Below are 21,831 nucleotides of genomic sequence, written 5' to 3' on the forward strand. Positions count from 1 at the left end.
AGATCGAGAGCTAGGGTGCTGAAGCAGAGGGGCATTAGGACCACGTGTGTCCTTTGTTTCACGGAATTTTGATTAACCCCTTCCATACTAGATGCAGCGATTCAGATCGACGGGTTTACTATACACCATCAGTATAGATCGATAGAGTCTCTCACAAGCAGAGGTGGAGGAGTATGCCTCATGATCAACTCTTCTTGGTGCACAAATATATCAGTGCTGTCCCAATTCTGCTCATCAGACCTAAAATATCTAGCAGTTAAGTGCCATCTTGTTTACCTAACACGGGAGTTCTCCGGGGTCATTTTGGTAGCTGTATACATTCCACCTCAGGCCAATGTCAAGCAGGCTTTAGATGATCTGAACAATGGGATCAACATGCAGGAAACAGCGCACCCTAACGCCTTCACCATCGTTCTGGGAGATTTTAACCAGGCCAGTCTGAAAAAAATCACTAAGCAATTACTATCAACAGATCACTTCCAATACCAGAGGAAACAACACACTGGACCATTGTTACACCACCATCAAAAATGCCTACCGTGCTATTCCACGCCCTTACTTCAGAAAGTCTGATCACCTGGCTGTACTTCTACTCTCTGAGTATAGTCAGAGACTGAAGACTGCAGCACCAGCAGTGAGGACCAAGAAGGTATGAACAAGGGAAGCACAGGAGCGCCTACAGGACTGCTTTGTATTGGTGGACTGGACTGTGTTCAGGGATTCATCTTCGAACCTGGATGAGGATGCTGCAGTTGTTACCGACTTCATTAAAACCTGTGTGGATGAGAGTGTGCCCACAAAGACTTACTGTACATTTCCAAACCAAAAGCTGTGGATGAACCAGGAAGTACGTCGTCTGCTGAAGGCTAGATCTGTGGCATTCAAGTCTGGTGACCCAGGCCTGTACCAGAAAACCAGGTATGATTTGCGGAGGGCTATTTCAAGGGCAAGGAGACAATTTCGTATGAGGTTGGAGATGACATTGAATGCATGACAACTCTGGCAGGGTCTGCAAGACATTACTTCCTACAAAGCGAAACCCAATAACATGAATGGCAGTGATGCTTCACTACCAGATGAAAACGCCTTCTATGCCTGCTTTGAAAGGGAGAACACCACTACATCTGTGAAGATCCTTGCTTCACCTGATAACCCCATGATCTCTGTCTCAGGGGCTGATGCTAGACCGTCTTTAAAGAGAGTGAACCCTCGCAAGGCGCAAGGTCCCAATGGAGTACCTGGTAAGGCTCTGAAAACCTGTGCCAACCAACTGGCGGGAGTATTCAAGGTCATTTTCAACCTCTCACTGCTACAGGCAGAAGTTCCCACTTGCTTCAAAAAGGTAACAATTATACCAGTGCCTAAGAAGAATGATGTGAGCTGCCTTCATGACTATCGCCCGGTAGCACTCACATCTATAGTAATGAAATGTTTTGAGAGGTTGGTCATGACCAGACTGAACTCCTACCTCAGCAAGGATCTGGACCACAGTCTGTGCAGATTGGTGATAACATCTCCTCCTCGCTGACGATCAACACTGGTGCACCTCGTTGGGGGGGGGGGTGTGGTTAGCCCACTGCTCTACAGACATCCCACCCTGCAAAAACTCATTTCAGGGAGGTAGCACCGTCAATTTGCGGGAGACTTCTTCCGGGACAGGTGGGATGTTTGCAATAGAGTAGCTCCTTAGCAGCCAGCCAGCTGGTTTAAATAATGTTAGCAATGCTAATGAACGAATGACACCTGTTAAACTCACCTCAACATGTCTTTTACATTTTAACCCACCATGGGCAATAGAAAAGTCACTGTTGCAAACAGCGCAGTGAGCAACACTGTCATTATTTTTGACCCCTATTGGGCAGGGGTACACCTTAGGGTAGTCTGGGGTGACGTACGTTTTATATTTTCTTTTTTTGGAACACTCTCCCACGGTGCGCTCTCGCTCGCTCCCTCTCTCGTGGTCGCTCTCGCTTTCTCTCTCTCTCTCTCCCTCTCTCGCTTGCTTGCTCTTGCGCTCTCTCAAAAAAATTGATTTCCGTGATATTGTACATAATTTGCGGGCATCAGGGAGCCACTATTAATATGTGGGAGACTCCCAGAACTTCCGGGAGAGGTGGGATGTCTGGCTCTACCCTCTATATACCCATGACTGTGTGGCTAGGCATAGCTCAAATACCATCCATAAATTTGCTTATGATACAACCATTGTTGGTAGAGTCTCAGATGGTGACATGAGGGCGCACAGGAGTGTGATATGCCAACTAGTGGAGTGGTGCCACAGCAACAACCTGGCACTCGATGTCAGTAAGATGAAAGAGCTGATTGTGGATTTCAGGAACGGTAAGACGAAGGAACACATACCAATCCTCATAAAGGGATCAGAAGTGGAGAGAGTGAGCAGTTTCAAGTTCCTGAGTGTCCAGATCTCTGAGGATCTAACCTGGTCCCAACATATCGATGCAGTTATAAAGAAGGCAAGACAGTGGCTATACTTCATTAGGAGTTTGAAGAGATTTGGTACATCAACAAATACACTCGAAAACTTCTATAGATGTACCATGGAGAGCATTCTGACAGGCTGCATCACTGTGATGATATGGGGGTGGGGGGGCTACTGCACAGGACCAAAAGAAGCTGAAGAGGGTTGTAAATCTAGTCAGCTCCATCTTGGGTACTAGTCTACAAAGTACCCAGGACATCTTCAAGGAACGGTGTCTCAGAAAGGCAGCGTCGATTATTAAGGACCTCCAGCACCCAGGGCATGCCCTTTTCTCACTGTTGCCATCAGGTAGGAGATACAGAAGTATGAAGGCACACACTCAGTGATTCAGGAACAGCTTCTTCCCCTCTGCCATCTGATTGCTAAATGGACATTGAACCCTTGGACACCACCTCACTTCTTAAAAATATATAGTATTCCTGTGTTTTGCACAATTTTTAATCTAGTCAATATACGTATACTGTATAAAGTATACTGAATAAGATTTATTTATTTATTTATTATTATTATTATTTTCCTTCAATGTTATGTATTGCATTGAATTGCTGCTGCTAAGTTAACAAATTTTATATCACACGCCAGTGATAATAAACCTGATTCTGATTCTGGTATCACTCCCTAACATTTGTTTCACTGGCATTAATCTCTCAACACCCAACACTCAATATACATCTGCAGACTTTATATCATCCTCAGTACACGTTTGGCTTCCCTCAAACGCACCCTGCAGCTGTGCCTTCTGCACATCTCCCTGACACAAATCGCTCATGTCATACACCCATGGTGCACAGAGCTCTCAATTGTATCTTCTCTATTCACTTATTTTCCGATCTCACCGTGTATCCTCCAAAATAGAAAGAGGAAATGTTTCCTCTTATCCTCAGCATCCACCCAGGATCATCTTCTCTTATTTCTGTCACATTTGTGTGATGCCAACAGCAGACACATCTTCCTCTTTCAGCATTCTGAAGAGACCTGAGAGTCCACACTCACTCTTCCATCTCTGCCAAATGGCCCTTGCAGACAGCACCTCCTACAAGGTGCAACAATTTGCTCATTCCTCCATACAATGATCAAAACGCTCTTTCCAGGTAGAGCAACAACCCACTTTCACTTCTTCCATTCACAGCTCACAATATGGTCTCCCCTACGTCGAAGCAACCAAATGTAGATTGCGTGATTGTATTGCAGAACGTTCTAGTTAGTCCAAAGCATGACAGTCAGTTTCCAGTCACTTGTCACTTTAACTCTTATCCCACTTCCACACCAGCCTCTCTGTCAGCGGCCTCTTACATTACTACAGCAATGCCTGAGGTATGCTTGAGGAACAGCACCACATGTTCCAGCTTGGCACACTGCATTCCCTGGGACTCAATACGGTGATTTCAGATACTGTAACCGGTTCGTTTTACCTCTTGCCATTTGATGCTGCTGGATATTTCAGTTTTGTTTTTCTCTCTTTTATGCTCATCTGTCTCTAATTTCTGGAAGTTAAAGTAATTGTTACTTTGACAGCAGTGATCTGCACCTTGTTTTATATATATATTCTCACCGTTTTGTTCCACTCTCCCCTTTCTGCAATGGTTTCTCATTTATCCTATTCCGATGAGAGGTAATTGACGTGAAACACAAATCTGTTCCTTTCTCTGTGAATGGTGCCTGACCTGTTTTCTGATTTATTTTCCAACACACAATGTCTGACGTGTATCCCCAGCACACATCTGCCAACACAGTCACGGTGGTAAGCATACTACAATATCCTCTCCAACACATGGTCGATGATACAAATGTCCACACATGCACCAATGTACATTCGCTAATACCTACTGATGTTAAATGTCCTTTACACAAAACACGCTCACCTCCACCTTGATATAGACTCTCAACCTCTGACCTGCCCCTTCAACACAACCTTCACTTGCTTTTAGAGTCATACAGCAATACAGCACAGAAATAGGCCCTTCAGCCCATCGAGTTCATGCCAAAGTGCAATTCTGCCTAGTGCAATCTGCTCCTGGAGTATAGCCTTCCGTACCCTTCTCATCCATGTACTTATCCAAACTTCTCTTAAACATTATAGCGTCAATAGCTTTTTCTATCATGCCTGACCAACACAAAATCCCTTACACAACCACCCACCTCCCTGAAGCACAATGCGTTGCAACATCCTCACCAAAATACATCTTCCCAATTCCCAAAACCAATACAAATCCCTAATTCCCACACATCCCTCAATCAACAATATAACTGTTATCCTTCTACCCAACAACAAACTTTGAAAGGTATTTATGTAAAATAAAGAACAAGGCACACAATTTTTTTTACCTGCAGAGCTGTCCATAGGATCTTTTTATGAAGCTGGACACTTCTTGGGCATTGCTCTGTTCTATTAAACCGGAATTCCTAACCAGAACCTTCCCACCAGATTGTGCTTTTACCTGAGGAGCAAAGAATAAAATGTCAATGCTTTATTTAAGTTTGCTAACAATACCACTGCCGTTTGTCGAATCAAACATGCTGACAATTCAGCATATAGGAGGGAGATGGAAAATCTGGCTGAGTGGTGCCACAACAACAATCCATAACTCAATGTCAGCAAGACCAAGGAGCTGATAATTGACTTCGAGAGGAGGAAACCAGATTTCCACGAGCCGATCCTCATAGTGGGATCAGAGGTGGAGTGTCAGCTACTTTAGATTCCTTGGTGCTCTCATTTCAGAGGACCTGTCCGAGGCCCAGCGTGTAAGTGCAATTACGAAGAAAGCACAGCAGTGCCTCTACTTCTTGAGAAGTTTGTGAAGACTCGGCATGACCTCTAAAACCTTGCCAAACTTCTACAGATGTGTGGCGGAGAGTATATTGACTGGATGCAGAACTGCCTGGTATGGAAACACCAATGCCTTTGAACGGAAGATACTACAAAAAGTAGCGAATACGGCCCAGTCCATCACGGGTAAAAGCCCTCCCCAGCACTGAGCACATCTACATGGAGCACTGTCACAGGAAAATCAGCATCCATCATTAAGGACACTAGCCAGTAAAGGCCCAGGGGCATCAAACACTCCTTGCTTGTTAACCCTTTCAATCCCAGGATCATTCTCATTAACTTTCTGTGGACCTTCTCCAATGCCAACACATCCTTTCTTAAATAAGGGGCCCAAAACTCACCATATTCCAAGTGCGTCCTGACCAAATAAAGCCGAAGCTACTTTAAAAAAAAACAGCAGTTGAAAACAAACAAGAGAAAAAAAAATCAAATTGGAACAAATAGGTACAACCACATTTGAGAAGAGTGCAGGAATAAAAGCTGTCTTACTACAAAGACATAGGGCTCTGTGCAACCACACCTGAAGTACTGTATACAGTTCAGCTTTGTCACCTACCAAAAGATTTATCTGCTACAGAGAGTATACAATAAAGGTTCAACAGATAGGTTCTTGGGATGGTGGTTAGTTGTATGAGGTGAAGTTGGACAGTCTTGCCCTGTGTTCGGGCAGTGTCCAGGGCTTCCTTCACCGAAACTAACAAAGTTGTTGCAAGGTTTGAAAGGGTGAATGTGGAGCAGAGATTCCCCATAGCTCTGGAGGTTAGAGTAAGAACTATGTCAGACAGTACTGGATATTTGCAATTTTCTGCACTTCAGGCTATTTAAAACAGAGCCCAATGGATTTCTGAATATTAAGGACATTAAAGGATCTAGGAATTGTGCAGGAAAATGGAGCTGAGGTAGATGTACATTCCCATATTCTTACCTCTTGGAATCCTTTGTGAGATGAGTTCAAGTTCCTTGTACCATCAAGGCTATGTTTCACCTCAGTCTCTATAGATCTTCCCACCTCCTTGCACATGGGCTTCCTGACCCATCCTCTTCCACCTGGCTCCATATCACCACCTTCAACAGATACACAGTTATGTGTATGGCTGTTACAGATCCTAACAGTCATGTAGTGGTCACACCAAGCACCAAAACTTTCAAAAAAATTAGAATGGCCAGCATTCCTGCTGAGACAGTGAGAGTACATGGACATTTAAAGATAAATGAGCTTGACTAGATAAGGGAAATGGTGGCAGAAGTCAGGAAATACAGTTAAGTTGCACATGTTCAGTATTATAACTGCAGCACATCAACTTCATGCTTCCCTCTCATACGAATAATTTTGTAAACTGGAAACACTACTTGTGCTTTTCCTTGAATACATACCTCAACACCCTGGCACTTAAGAATGTACGGCCCTCACATAATTCTGCCAAATTAGATCCAACCTGATTGTCAGATCATTGAATTCACATTTTTTTTTCTAAAAGATGTCAACCTCCATTGAATATATTCTATATTTAAGCATCCGCAGTTTACAAAGTGAGGAGTTTTGAAAACCCTCTCTAATTACCCTGAAAAAAACTTTCCCTCATCTCAATCCTAGAGAGGTGACCTTTATTCTGATACCATGTTCTAGGTTTTCAACATGAGTAATAGTTTTACATCACCTAGACGGTCAGTTCTCCTCAATACTACATCAGGAGGTTCAGCCTTCCCCAGAGCTGCAGTCTTTCTTATTGGACAATCCTTTTCTTCAATCAGGTTGCATAATTTCAAGTCTCTCCCTTAAGTATGAAAACCAAAACTGCACAAAGCACAATGGTCAATATTCCACTTACCTCTTGAATTACTTTCTGCATCTGCACGTTAACCTTCTGTGTCTATCTAAACACCCAAGTTTACAAGTTTCTAATTATTTACCATAGTTTCCTGCATCATGCTAAATCTATTAACATTTTGCCGACTCTTTTAACTTTGCCATTAATTGTTGTAAGTCGCCGGTCCATGTGCCGCATCACAAATACCAAATCTCAATGTGAAAAAGATCCACTTATTCATATTTTATGAGACCCATCCATCCAAACCCATGGGCTCTATTTTTGATAAAAACTGCTATATGATGTCTCACCAAGCAAGTTTTGAAAGAATTATAATGTATACATTAGTGAAAAGGTATCAGGCAAAGGTGGTGGAAACAGACAAAGCAGAAGTCTATGTTCCTGCCATGTGGTTGCAGGAATAGAGGTGGCTATTTTGTGAGACTGTCTTTGCAGCTGCTAAACCCGATAAGGAATTGAAATTCTCAGATAAGGATCTGTTTAGTTTGAAAAATGGCCGGTTTCTAGAAGGAACCGCCTGTGCTCTGGTCATCTAGGTCCAGCGTTTGGCTGACCTGGTTAGACTGGTTTGAATCAATCTGATTTGGACAGGAAAAAAGAAATCGCCTAAGGCACAAGGCTGAAAGGAGAGCCATAAAGGTGCTTGTAGCCTTGGGCCACGTCAAATGAGAAGCTGACACAGGTCAGATGACCTTGGGCCCATGAAATTGAAACACAGATTGATCTGATATGGAAAAGACGAAGAATGGAGGATCTTGGAAGTACAGGCAGTGACAACTCTATGGAGACCAACCATCGTGGATGTGGGTGACCCCACTTTGGAAACGTGAGGGTTACACTGGGAGGAAGAGGACACCTGGCCACTGTGGAGTCCTTATCCCAGGTACTAGCTTTTCCCCATGTTGACTGGTCATGGAGGGTTAGGGAAACCTAGAGGGTGTATACACAGGTAATATAAATTCACATGCTTGTTTGCTGAGACAATAAAGGTACTAGTCAGTAAATATAGATTCTCACAGTACCTAACTGATCATTATTATTGAGGGTTAATACGTGTAACAATATCCACTGGTTCCCCTTTATTGACCTTATTGTTTACATATTTCTGGCAATCCTTGTTGGGAGATTTGAATTCTTTTACTCCATCAGATAAAAGCTGCAGATCCTTTAGTATTCTTTCCATTTCATGCTTGTATGCACAAAGGTTTGTCACTGTTAATGTGGACGCTTTCCTACGATGATGAGGAAAGCACTGATGTGGTTTTGTTACTATGTACGGAAATGACATTGTTAAAAAAATCCACTGGTAGCTCCCCTCAGACCCTGACCCTGGCTGATCGAGCTGTAGTCAGGAATATGTATGTGGATATTTTCTGGTCTATTTATGCTATAGAATATCAGACATTACAGCACAGTACAGGCCTTTTGGCCCATGGTGTTGTGCCAGCCTTTTTCATCCACTGTAAAAATCGATCTAACCCTTTCCTCCTATATATCCCTCCAATTTTCTATTTTCCACATGCTTATCTACTGTATAAAACTGATCATGATTCTAGTGGATGTACATTACAAGTGGAGGGGAGCAATTCTTATAGATACCTCTTCACCTTGAGCAACAAAGTCAAGTGACAGGGAATCATAATGAGCCATAACAAAGTCAATGAATCAAATGGTGTCCACTGCTGACAGCAGAGAAAGAGTGAATTTGTATTGGTTCATTGTAAGAAGAATCTAGTTTGACTCAAATCTCAATCTCCTTCCTGTAAGTTTTTCCCTCATTCACTTGTTGAGTTCCCTTTTCAATATTATAGTTTAAACGACCTCAGTGCTTTGCAGACCCTCATCATTTGCTGTGTAAAAAAAAACTCCTCATGGGACTTTTGAATATGAGGTGAACATTCTGGAGGTGCTGGAAATTGAGAGCAACACACACAAAAAGCTGGAGGAACTCAGTCGGTCGGGTAACGTCTATTGAAATGAATAAATAGTAGATGTCCTGATGAAGGGGATCAGCCCATAACTGTTTATTCACTTCCATAGATGCTGCCTGACCTGCTAAGTTCCTCCAACATTTCGGGTGTGTTGCTCATGTCACTTTTGTGAATTACCTTCATTTGATACGTCCTGTTTCTCGATGTACTCCCAATGAAGAATGCTTCTCTATATCTACTCTGTCTATATCCTCTGTGTCCTGAAACAGCTCCATCAAATTCCCTCATAACTCCCTGTAATCCAAAAACAATTCCAGCTTCTCGCATCAGTCCACCTTACTGAAGTGATCAAATCAATAAAATGTGTGGAAGAAAGCAGTGCGAACTCCCAAGAAAGATATTACACACTTCTCTTCAGACTGATGAACTCTTATTCTCTGATCCCTATTACTTAGACAGCCTATTGTGTGGCTCTTCATCAAATCTCTTTTGAAAGTCCCGAAGCATCACATCAACTACGTTTTCCTCAATGTTACTTCATCATTTATTTTGAGTTAGCCAGATGCAATTCATACAAGTGCAAGTGACTGTGCATACTGAGCTGAATACTGTCCCTAGAACTGTCCCCACCACTGAGGTTAAACTGAGTGGGCTGATGTAATTGGATTTATCCTTGCACTCTTTATTGAGCACAGAGTAACATGCGCAGTTTCCCAGTCCCCTGGCACCATGCTGAATGAGTAGGGGCTTGCAAGATTACGTACAGGCCTTTGCAATTGCTCCTCTCAGCAAACTCAGCTGCATCCTGTTTGGGCCAGGCGATTTATTCACTTTATGCAGCTACCTGCGTAATAATTGCTCTGCAGTAATTTTTTAGCCAATGCAGAATTTCGATTACATCTTCCTTCATTTAGTACCTCAGTATTGACTTTAGCCCCAAAAGGAAGTTAAATTTTAAGACCGTAAGACCTTAAGACATAGGAGTAGAATTAGGCCGTTTGGTCCATTAAATCTGCTTTGCCATTCAAACATGGCTAACTTATTACCCCTCTCAACTCCATATTCCTACCTTCCCTCCGTAACCTTTGCCACTCTTACTAATCAAGAACCTCTTGGCTCTCATTTAAATACACCCAGTGACTTGTCTCCACAGCTGTCTGTAGCAATGAATTCTTGATCTCTCATCAGCTCACATGGACCCTTACAACTCTTTTCTCATTCATGTGAGTATTTTTGTTTCCACTTTATGTTTTCTCAAGCTCCCTCTTTACTTCTTATTTCATTTCTCACTTCCCTGCTGAACTTCCAGAAATCAGCCTGACTCTCACTTGCGTTAAATGGATATGCTTGTATACTTCCTTTACTGTTCTGCTTTATCCTTTCACTGTTTGGTCATCCAGGGTGCTCTGAATTTTAAATTTTCTACCCTTTCCCTTGAGGGAATATACTTGGACTTTAGCACAAGTTTTAAAGGACTCCCATTGTTCAGTTTCAGATTTGCAAGCTTTGATTTCAAATTCCTTAGGCCAAATTTGTTCTTCTTCCATTGAAATGGGCCCTTCTTGAATTAACGATTTTATGCTCAGAGTGATCTACAATCTTTACCATACCTACTGTAAACTTCATGATATTATGACTGCTATTTCTTAGTTGAGGGTTCCTTCAGGTTGTTATAGCCAGGGGTGATAATGGGGACAAGCTCCCTCTACTTATTAAATGTTCCCAATGGCGTGTGCCTCAAATAGCCTCTGACAGCCAAGCACAACTCCTGGCCTTCACATGTGGCTTAGCTACTAAGCCCAGTGGAACGGTTTCTACTGACAGGAGAAGGGGCAAAAGCAGGTTATTCCACTTGGATTAAAATCAGTCTCTCTGGGCAGATGGGGCTCGTCATCTGTGGTTGGCAGCTCATCTAGGAGAAGGAAAACTCTAATCTCAAACGTCTGCTGCCTTGTGGCTTTTCCCACTCATGGGGAAGGCTTCAGGAGTAAATCCTGAGGGAAATATCTGGAGCTGGAGTCCCTAAGGCAGTCCTACATCGAGTCAATGCTGACTGGCAACTCCTGCGATGCTGCTGGTACCAAACTGTATCAGTCTCTGCCATTCCTTTGGGTTCATCAGATGCATGGAGAAGGGGAGATTGCTGCATGTCAAGTCAAGTTTATTTATATAGCACATTTAAAAACAACCCATGTTGACCAAAGTGCTGTACAGATCAGAGCAGATACCTAAAATTACAAATACAAGAAACCCAAACATAATCAACAAGGCAAACAGCTTATAGGCACAAAAGAAACAACACAAGGGCCTAGGCACAAGCCAAAAATCAGCCACATCAGGAGGATTCAAACACTAGTGAATAAAAGTAAGATTTGAGCCTAGATTTAAAAGAGTCGATGGAGGGGGCAGATCTGATAGGGAGAGGATTGCTGTTCCACAGCCTAGGGGCTACAACAGCAAAGGCGCGGTCACCCCTGAGCTTAAGTTTAGATCGCGGGACAGTGAGGAGCCCCAAGTCGGCCGACCTGAGGGACCTGAAGTAGAATAAGGGGCTAGATGGTCTGTGATATAAGGGGGAGCCAACCTATTTAGGGCTTTATAAACAAACAGGAGAATCTTAAAACTAATTCTGAACTGTACTGGCAGCCAGTGGAGGGAGGCCAGGATAGGAGTAATATGGTCCCTCTTCCGGGCATCTGTCAGGAGCCTAGCTGCGGCGTTCTGGACCAGTTGCAGACGGGACAGGGATGACTGACTAATCCCAGGGAGTTGGAGTAGTCCAAGCGGGAGGATATAAGGGAGTGGATGACTTTCTCAAGATCTTTGAAAGAGAGAAACTGCTTGATTTTGGCAATAGTATGAAGCTGGAAAAAACTGGCTTTTACGACTGCATTAACTTGCTTGTCAAACTTAAAGGTGGAATCAAATATCACACCAAGGGATTTAACATGGGGTTTGACAAGGGTGGACGGGTTACCAAGACTGTTGATAATCACTTTGATGGAGTCAGGGGGGCCAAATAGGACAACTTCAGACTTGCCTTCATTCAGCTGTAGGAAGTTTTGTGCCATCCAACACTTTATGTCCTCAAGGCAGTTCATCAGGCTGATTAGATCTGACTGGTCATTTGGTTTTAGGGAGAGATAAAGCTGTGTGTCATCAGCATAACAGTGGAAAGAAATGTCGGACTTTTGAATGATTTGGCTGAGGGAAGGCATATATATAGAGAAAAGAATGGGACCTTCTGGGACCCCGCGGGAGAGACTAGCTGGGGGAGAAGAAAATTTGCCTATGTTGATGGAGAAGCATCTATTTTTGAGGTAGGATATAAACCAGTTCAAGGCAGTGCCATCAACACCAACCCCGTATTGGAGACAGTCTATTAAAATGGCGTGACCCACAGTATCGAATGCTGCGCTGAGGTCAAGAAGAATTAGAATGGCAGAGTCACCTGAGTCGATAGAGAGGAGCTGGTCATTGTACACTTTCAGCAGGGCACACTCTGTGCTATAAGCCTTAAAACCTAACAGAAATCTTTCCAAGGTGTTGTTTTGTTGTAAGTAGGGCAGCAATTGACTGAGAATTACCTTTTCGAGGTTATGGGCAACAGCTTGCTCTCCATATTGTATGGTCCAGGCTAGTGTAACTAGATAGCTAGGATGCAACATCCATAGTCGACCCTGACCGATGGAGGCCTCACTCACTCACTCTTAGATGGGCAGCATGGTAGCCCGGCAGTGACCGGGCTACAGTGCCAATGGCCTGGGTTTAATTCTATCGCTGTCTGTAAAGAGTTTGCACATTCTCCCGATGAATCAGTTGGTTTCCTCTGGGTGCTCTGGTTTTCTCTCGCATTCCAAAGATGTGCAGGTTAATAGGTTAATTGGTCACATGGGTGTAATTGAGTGGTGCAGGCTTGCTGGGCCAGAAGGGCCTGTTACTGTACTGTATCTCCAGAACAATAAAAATAGTCTTCTGTCCCATGGCTCTCTTGACAAAACCTTTTTACATCCTGTCTCCTGTAAAAATGCCAATCTTTTTCCTCAGTTTACTTGTTTCTATCTCATCTGTCCCCAGGATGAGGCTTTCCTTTCTAGGACAACAGAGATGTCCCCCTTCAAGAATGGAGTTTTCCTTCCACCACCACTGGTACTGCCCTTATTGTCATCTCCTCCATTTTCCAGAGAGCTGCCCTCACCCCATCTTTCCATCGCCTTGACAGGGATAGAGTTCCTCTTGAGCTCATCTACCACCGTATGAGTCTCTGCATCCAACTTCTGCCATCTTCGATTTGACCTTACCACCATACACATCTTTACCTCCCCCCAGCTCTCCACTTTCTGTAGGGATCGCTACTTCCACGATTCCCTTGTCCATTCAACCTTTCGCTGCAATCTCCCTCCTGGCACTTATCCCTGCAAGCGGCAGAAGTGCTACGCTTGCCCTTTCACCTCCTCCCTCACCTCCATTCAGGGCCCCAAACAGTTCCTCCAGGTGAGGCAACACTTCATTTCCAAACCTGTTGGGGTCATCTACTGTACCTGGTGCTCTCAATGCAGCCTCCTCTACATTGGCCAGACCGCTCTGTCGAGCACCTTCGCTCTAACTGCAAAAAGCTGGGTTTCCCAGTTGCCAACCATTTTAATTCCAATCCTCATTTCCATTCTAACATGTTGGTCCATGGCCTGCTCTTTTGCCATGATGAAGCCACTCTCATGTTGGAGGTGCAATACCTCATATTCTGTCTGGTTAGCCTCCAGTCCAATGGCATGAACATCAATTTCTCCAATTTCTGGTAATTTTTCCCTTTCTCCCCCTTCTTAATTCCTCATTCTGGTCTCCTTATCTCTTCTCTCCTGCCTATCACTTCCCCCTGGTGCTGCTCCTCGTTCCTTTTCTCCCATGGTCCACTCTCCTCCTCTGTCAGATTCCTTCTTCTCCAGCCCTTTTCCTTTTTCACCAATCACCTCCTAGCTCCTTACTACAGGCCCCCCTCCCCCACCCACCTGGCTTCACCAATCACCTCCTAGCTTCTTACTACAGGCCCCCCCTCACCTGGCTTTACCAATCACCTTCTAGCTTGCGCTCCTTCTCCTCTCCCCCACAACCCACCTTCATATTCTGACATTCTATCCGTCCCTTTTCAGTCCTGATGAAGGATCTCAGCCCGTGACATCGACTGTTTATTCATTTCCATAGATGCTGCCTGACCTGCTAAATTCCTGCAGCACTTTGTGTGTGTTTCTCCAGATTTCCAGCATCTGCAGAAACTCTTGTATTAATGTTCTACACCCCATTCCATCTTTATTTGGTTAGCTTGCCTTGGTTCATTTCACAGAAAAAAAACGTCCATTGTTGGTGCTTTATATTTCTTGAGAGATATCTCTCTTCAGCCCACTGAGGAAAAGCGTGCTTACAACTCCAAACCTGGCATGGAACTCACAATAAACTCGTGCACTGTGGTAAATTTCAGGCACCTAACAACATCTCAAAGCACCAGACGAGCACCGCCAACACTGTCTCCACAACATACTCTAAAATCACCGACAGGACAACGTGAGCACTCTATTCTGAACGCCATCTTTGCAAGAAGTTTCAGGAGGAAGGAGCAAATGTCTCAAGGATGACCTCAATCAGCTGAAGGATGCACTTGTGCTGAAGAGGCGATGGTGAATTCAGTCACCGATATCCGCCTTTGCCAAGAGTTGATTCCAGAGTAATGTAAAGTGATCCATTTGGAAAACAGAAAATGTAACTCCTTTATTCAAAATGTGAATAAAGCAGTTACATTTCACCTTCAACCTCTGCCCTCTAGTTCTCGATTCTCCAACCTTGGGAAAATCTGCACGTCTTCATCCTCTCTATGCTTCTCATGATTTTGCACACGTCCATAAGATTACCCCTCATGCTCTAATGAAAAATATCCCAACCTGCTAAACCTCTTTCCATAACCTGAGACCAGACAACATCTCATAAAATCTCTTTTGTACTCTTTCCAGTTTCATTACATCTTTCCTACAGCAGGGGGCCCAAATCTGAACACAATATTCAAACTGCAGCCTCACCAATGCCATAGAGTCATGCAGAACTATAGCACAGAAACAGGCTCTTTGGCTCATCCAGTCCATGCTGAAATGTTATTCTGCCTAAATTCCGTCGACCTGTGCCTGGACCATAGCCCTCTATACCCCTCTCATGCATGTACTTATCTGAACTTCTCTTAGATGTTGCAATTGAACCTGCCCACCACTTCTGCTGGCAGCTCACTTCACACTCGCACCACTGTGAGTGAAGAAGTTCCCGCTCAGGTTCCCCTTAAATATTTCACCTTTCACCCTTAACTTACGACTTTTAGTTCTAGTCTCACCCAACCTCTGTGCAAAGTATCTGCTTGCATTTGCCACATCTATACCCCTCACAATTTATTGTACCTCTATCAAATCTCCCCTCATTCACCTATGCTCCAGAGAATAAAGTCCAAATCTGTTCATCCTTTTCTTATACCTCAAGTCCTGAAGTCACAGCTACATTCTTGTAAATCTTCTCTGTCCTCCTTTTCAATCTTATCGATATCAATAAAGTCTTGTAAGGTTCAAAATAATGGTCCAGCTTCTATATTCAGGGCCTGACTGATGAAAGCCAATGTGCCAAAAACCTCTCTACCACTGTTTCGACCTGTGCCGCTACTTTCAGGGAAAAATGTACGCACTCCTAGGTCCCTCTGTTCTACAACACTTTCCAGGTTCCTACGATTCACTGTGAAAGTCCTACCCTCTGTTGTCTTCACAAAATATAACACCTCCAATTATCCAGATTAAATTTAGCCAGAAGGCACAACAGGACTCTGGCACCTCATCTGTGGCTAACAATGATGCATACATCTCCGGCTTCCACATTTTTTCTGGATATACCTGACCAAGCCCTGGAGATTTATCTAACTTCGTGCCTTCTAAGATAGCTACAGACTCTTCAGCTGTAATGTGGACTGTTGTTAACACATCTCCATCAAATATCCCAAGTTCTGATGTCTTCATTCCTTTCTCCCTGATGAAAGCAGATCTTTGAATTCTTCGTAATTCTCTCTGCCAAAACTATTCCCTTTCTGTCACTCTGATTTCCTTCTTAAGTATACTCCCCCAAGGATTCACTTAATCCCAGTTGCCCATACCAAACCCATGCTGCCTTCCTTTCCCTGACCATTAGTGCACATTAGGACAGGCTAAAGAGTCACTGGAGCTCAACGTCTTTGGGATTTGGGTGACTGTGGAATGCATATTAGTCTACTAATATTGTATACAACTCCCCTCCTCCTTGGGCGTCAGGCAGCCTTTGATTGCAGGAACATGGAATCATAATGAGGACTGGCTTGAGGACCTCCATGAACCAGTCCTCACTGGGGGGATCATAGGTGGAGAGCAACAGAAACTTTAAATTCTTTGCTGCTATCATTTCAGAGGATCTGTCCTGAGTCTAGCACTTAAGTGCCATTACAAAGAAGGCACGGGAGTGCCTCTACTTTCGTAGATGTTTGTGAAGTTTCAGCATGTCATCTAAAACTTTGACAAACTTCTATTGATGTGCGGTGGAGAGTATGTTGATTGCATGAAAATAGCAATGCCCTTGAACGGAAAAACCTACAAAAAATAGTGGATCCAGCCTGTTGCGTTACAGGTAAGGCCTCCCCACGGCGCATCTAGATGAAGCACAGTCACAGCAGAGCAGCATCCGTTATCAAGGACCCCCATCATCCAGGCCATGCTCTCTTCTTGCTGCTGCCATCTGGAAGGAGGATAGGAGCTTCAGGACTCACTCCACCAGGTTCAGGAACAGTTATTACCTCTCAACCATCAGGCTCCTGAACCAAAGGGGATAACTTCATTCACGCAGTCACTGAACTGTTCCCACAACCTGCGGACTCACTTTCAGGGACTCTTCATCTCATGTTCTCGATATTTACTATTTATTTATTATTTGAATTTTGTTTCCTTTTCTTTCCTTTTTGTTTTTTTGCACAGTTTGTTGTATCTTGTACATTGGTTGTCTGCCTTGTGTGGTTTTTAATTAATTATTGTGTTTCTTTGTATTTATTGTGAATGCCCACAAGAAAATGAATCTTAGGGCTACATATGGTGACATATACAATATGTACTTTGATAGTGAATTTACTTTGAAGGTCCAGCTTTATAACCAGAAGTTGTGGGAGAACATTGACCACACCTTAAGAAGTGCTTTTATGTAAAGTACATTTACCAGGATGCTGCCTGGATTGGAGAGCATGTCTTATGAGGATAGGTTAAGGGCTTTTCTCTTTGGAGCGAAGGAGGATGAGAGGTGATTGATAGACATATACAAGCTGATAAGTGGCATAGATTGAGTGGATAGCCAGGGCAGAAATGGCTAACACAAGGGGGGCATAATTTTAAGGTGGAAAGCAGAGAGAGGATTTCAAAGGTAATTTTTTTTTTGCACATAGGGTGGTGGGTGTATGGAACGTCCTGCCATGGGTGGTAGCAGAGACAAATCATTAGGGGCAATTCAGATAGGCCCAAGGAAGATAGAAAAAATGGAGGGCAAATTAGAAGGGAAGGGTTAGGTTGATTTTAAGGTAGGTTAAAAGGGCCTGTGTTGTAATGTTCTCTGTTCTATGTCCTAAGTACTAAGGTTGAAAAGTACACCTTTAGTTTTCCTTTTCTCCTTTCTTCCTTTCTTGATTCTGACCAGGGATCAGACTTGTCATGTTCAACTTCTGAAGTTAAAGCAGTTGCTGAGTGTGCCCTTTGGTCCCATAGAAAGAAGCTTCAACACAATGGACCAAATTGAGCTGTTGAGTAGAGATCCTGTCACGTAGAGCTAAACTGGTAGAATGGGGTAGAAAAAAGTCAGGATCTGAAGAAACTCCATCCCAAACCTTCTTTTGGATTTTCCAAGATGCATTTGGAAAGGAATAAGCTTCCCCCCATAACTCCAACAAGGATAGACTCAATGCTGTGGTCGGGTCAAAGGATGGAGTCTCCTACTTAAGATTTTATGCTACTATATGTCACAGGTCAAAGTCTGAAGTCAAAGTTGCATTTATTGTCATTAACAGAGGTAAATGTATGGACAGCTGCAAGGAAAAACTGATTTGCAGCATTGCAGGCACCTAGCATCATATAAGCAGAATTCACAACAAAAAAACATAAATTATTCACAATTTTTTACAAGAAAACTCAATTAGAACAAAAAAAAACAAAGTCCATTTTAGTACAAAGTGACTAAAACCTGAATTGTTCAGTAAGGTGGGCCATTTAGCTTTTCAGGAAAATGCAAAAAGATACGAGAGGGTCAAGGTAGCAGCCTACATTACACACCAACCCATTTATGCAGGGAGTAAGTATCGGAATACCTTCTAGACAGAATGGGGAATAAAACCATATGACATAGGAGCAGAATTAAGCCACTCAACCCATCAAGTTTGCTCTGCCATTTCATTATGGCTGATTTATTATCCCTATTGACTCAATTCTTCTGCCTTCTTCCCGTAACTTTTAACTCCCTGTCTAATCAAGAACCTATCAAACACTGGTATAAGTATACTCTATGATTAGGTTTCCACAATTGTCCGTAACAATGAATTTCACAGACTTACCACCCTCTGGCTAAAGAGATTTCTCCTTATCTCTGTTATAAATGGACGTCCCTCTATTCTGAGGCTCGCTGGTCCTAGACTCACCCACTATAGGGAACATCTCCCGCACATCCACTCTATCTAGGCCTTTCAATATTCAATAGGTTCAAATGAGATCCCCCTCAAGTACAGAACCAAAGCTATCAAATGCTCCCTATACAGTATATTAACCCTTTCATTTCCAGAATAATTTTTGTGAACCTCTCCAATGCCAGCACATCTTTCCTTAAATGGGGGGCTCAAACTGCTCACAATACTCCACATGCGGTCTGAACAATACCTTATAAAACATCAGCATCACATCCTTGCTCTTATATTCTCTTCCTCTCGAAATGAATGCTAACATTGCATCCACCTTCCCTACCACCAACTCAGCCTGCAAGTTCACCTTCAGGGAATCCTGCACGAGGACTCCCAAGTCCCTTTGCACCTCTGATTTCTGAATTTTCTCCATTTAGAAAATTGTCTATGCCTTTATTTCCTCTACCAAAGTGCATGACCATACACTTCCCTACGCTATATTCCATCTGCCACTTCTTTGCCCATTCTGACAATCTATCTAAGTCCTTTTGCAGACTCCCTGCTTCCTCAACACTTCCTGGCCCTCCACTTATCTTTAAATTGTTTGCAAACAACTTAAAGGAGGAGGAGAAGATGGCGGCGCGACGGCAGCGCGCGCGGCCTCTCCAGTGTTGAATATCTGTTATCTGTCAAGTAGGTGACCGTGCACAATTCTGATTTGATGGAGACAGACGTGAGAGTACGGAGGAACATCTGGAAAAACTTCTGAAATGCTCGCTTTGCTGCCGCTGCTACTGTGTGGTAACTGGAATCTCTGGAGCAGAAGGCCCCGAAATCCTCGGCTTTGTGTGTTTCAGCGACCGGGGCGAGGTTGAAGGCGCTCGGCAGAGGATGGCGCTCGGGAGGCTGTATCAGAGGGCTGGTCGGAAGCTCCAAGTTTTCGGATGGATGGACTCAGTGTCGGCTGTGGTCGGCTGCTTCCAAGGCATCGGCAAGTTGACGGTGCCTGGAGGTTTATGGCAGGGAGTTTCTCCCTTTTGCCGCCTGCTATCGGGGACTCGGGACTCGATCGACTCGGGACTTTGAGACTTTTTTTTACTGTGCCCATGGTCTGTTCCTCATCAAATTATGGTATTGTTTTGCACTGCTGTAACTATATGTTATAATTATGTGGTTCTGTCAGTGTTAGTCTTTGGTTTGTCCTGTTTTCTGTGATATCACTCCGGAGAAACATTGTATCATTTCTTAATGCATGTATGCATTTCTAAATGACAATAAAAGAGGACTGAGTGTTCTCATAATCTAAACTTGGTCACAAAGTCATCAATTCCGTCAACCAATTGTTGACATATTATGTTAAAAAAAGTGGTCCTAATAGCGATCCCTGCGAGACACCAGTGGTCACTGACAGCCAACCAAAAAAGGCCCCCTTTATTCCCACTCTTTGTCTCCTGCCAGTCAGCCAATCTCTTATCCATGCTGGCGTCTTTCCTGTAATATCATGGGCTCTTGTCTTGTTAAGCAGCCCCAAGTGCTGCACCTTGTCAAAACCCTTCTGAAAGTCTAAGGAAACAACATCCACTGACTCTCCTTTGTCTATCCTGCCTGTTACTTCCTCAAAGAATTCCAATAGATGTGTCAGGGAAGATTTCCCTTCAGGAAACCATGCTGACTTTGGTCTACATTATCATGTGCCTCCAAGTACCCCAAAGCCTCATCCTTAATAATGGACTCCAACTTCTTCTCAACCACTGAAGTCAGGCTAACTGGCCAACAATTTCCTATTCCTCTGTCTCTCTCCCTTCTTAAAGGATGGAACAATGTTTGCAAATTTCTAGTCCACCGGAACCATTCCAGAATCGATAATGATTCTTGAAAGATCACTACTAATGCCTCCGCAATCTCTTCTGGTACCATTTTCAGAACCCTGGGGTGTAGTCCATCTGCTCCATCTGCCTTCAGACCTTTCAGTTTCCCAAGCACCTTCTCCTGATTGATAGCAACTACACTCACTTGTGCCCCCTGACACTCTTAAATTTTTGGCACACTGCTAGTGTCTTCCACAGTGAAGAAGATCATATCTGGAAGCTGAACATGCAAGTTTACACATTGTATCGAAAGGCAATTTAGTTATTAAGTTTGTCTCCTATTTCTATGTCCCCATTACTACCTCTCCAGTGGCATTTTTCAGTGGTCTGATATCCACTCTTGCTTCTCTTTTACTCTATAAATCTGGAAAAAAAACTTTTTGTATGCTCTTTTATATAACTGGCTATCTTACATTCACATTTCATCTTTTTTCTCCTTATGGTTTTTTTTTTTAGCTGCCTTCTGTTGGTTTTCAAAAGCTTCCAGTCCTCTAACTTCACACTAATTTTTGTTATATAATATGCCAATATGCCCTCTCTTCTGCTTTTATGCTGTCTTTGGTTTCCTTTGTTAGTTATGGTTGTCTCATTCTCCCTTTAGAATATCTCTTCATCTTTGGGATGTATCTATCAGAAATGCTCCTAGAAACTCCAGCCACTGCAGTTCTGTTGTCATCACTGATAGTGTCCCCTTCCAATCAACTTTGGCCAGCTCCACTCTCATGCCTCTGTAATTCCCTTCACTCCACTCTATTACTGATACATCTGACTTTGTCTTCTCCTTCTCAAATTGCGGGGTGAATTCTATCATATTATGATCACTGTCTCCTAAGAGTTCTTTTACCTTAAGCTCACTAATCAAATCTGGTTCATTGCACAGCAGCCAATCCAGAATTGCCTTTTCCCCAGTGTGCTCAACCACAAGCTGCTCTTAAAAGCTATCTTGTATACATTCTACAAATTCCCTCTCTTGGGGTCTAGCACCAACCTGAATTTCCCAATCTACCTGCATATTGAAATCCCCTTTGACTATTGTAACATTGCCCTTACTACATGTCTTTTCTATCTCCCATTGTAATTTACAACCCACATCCTTGCACTGTTTAGGAGCTTGTATATAGCTCCCATCAGGGTCCTTTTACCTTTGCATTTTCTTAACACTACCCAAAAGGATCCTATGTCACGTCT

General features: G+C 43.4%; 1 protein-coding gene across 3 annotated transcripts in view; it reads right to left on the bottom strand.

Annotated features, from left to right (window-relative positions):
- si:ch211-250c4.3 (uncharacterized protein LOC100535981 homolog) overlaps positions 1 to 21,831 on the bottom strand; it is a 122,212-nt gene that overhangs the window by 39,741 nt on the left and 60,640 nt on the right. For all 3 annotated transcript variants that reach the window (XM_063071510.1, XM_063071509.1, XM_063071508.1), the window contains 2 exons: positions 6,253 to 6,392; positions 4,826 to 4,938 (listed from right to left, as the gene is read on the bottom strand). In XM_063071510.1, coding sequence (XP_062927580.1) covers positions 4,826 to 4,938; positions 6,253 to 6,392 — 253 coding nt within the window. The remainder of the gene's footprint in view (positions 1 to 4,825; positions 4,939 to 6,252; positions 6,393 to 21,831) is intronic.

The sequence above is a fragment of the Mobula hypostoma genome, chromosome 19 (assembly GCF_963921235.1).
Source record: "Mobula hypostoma chromosome 19, sMobHyp1.1, whole genome shotgun sequence".
Lineage (NCBI taxonomy): Eukaryota > Metazoa > Chordata > Chondrichthyes > Myliobatiformes > Myliobatidae > Mobula > Mobula hypostoma.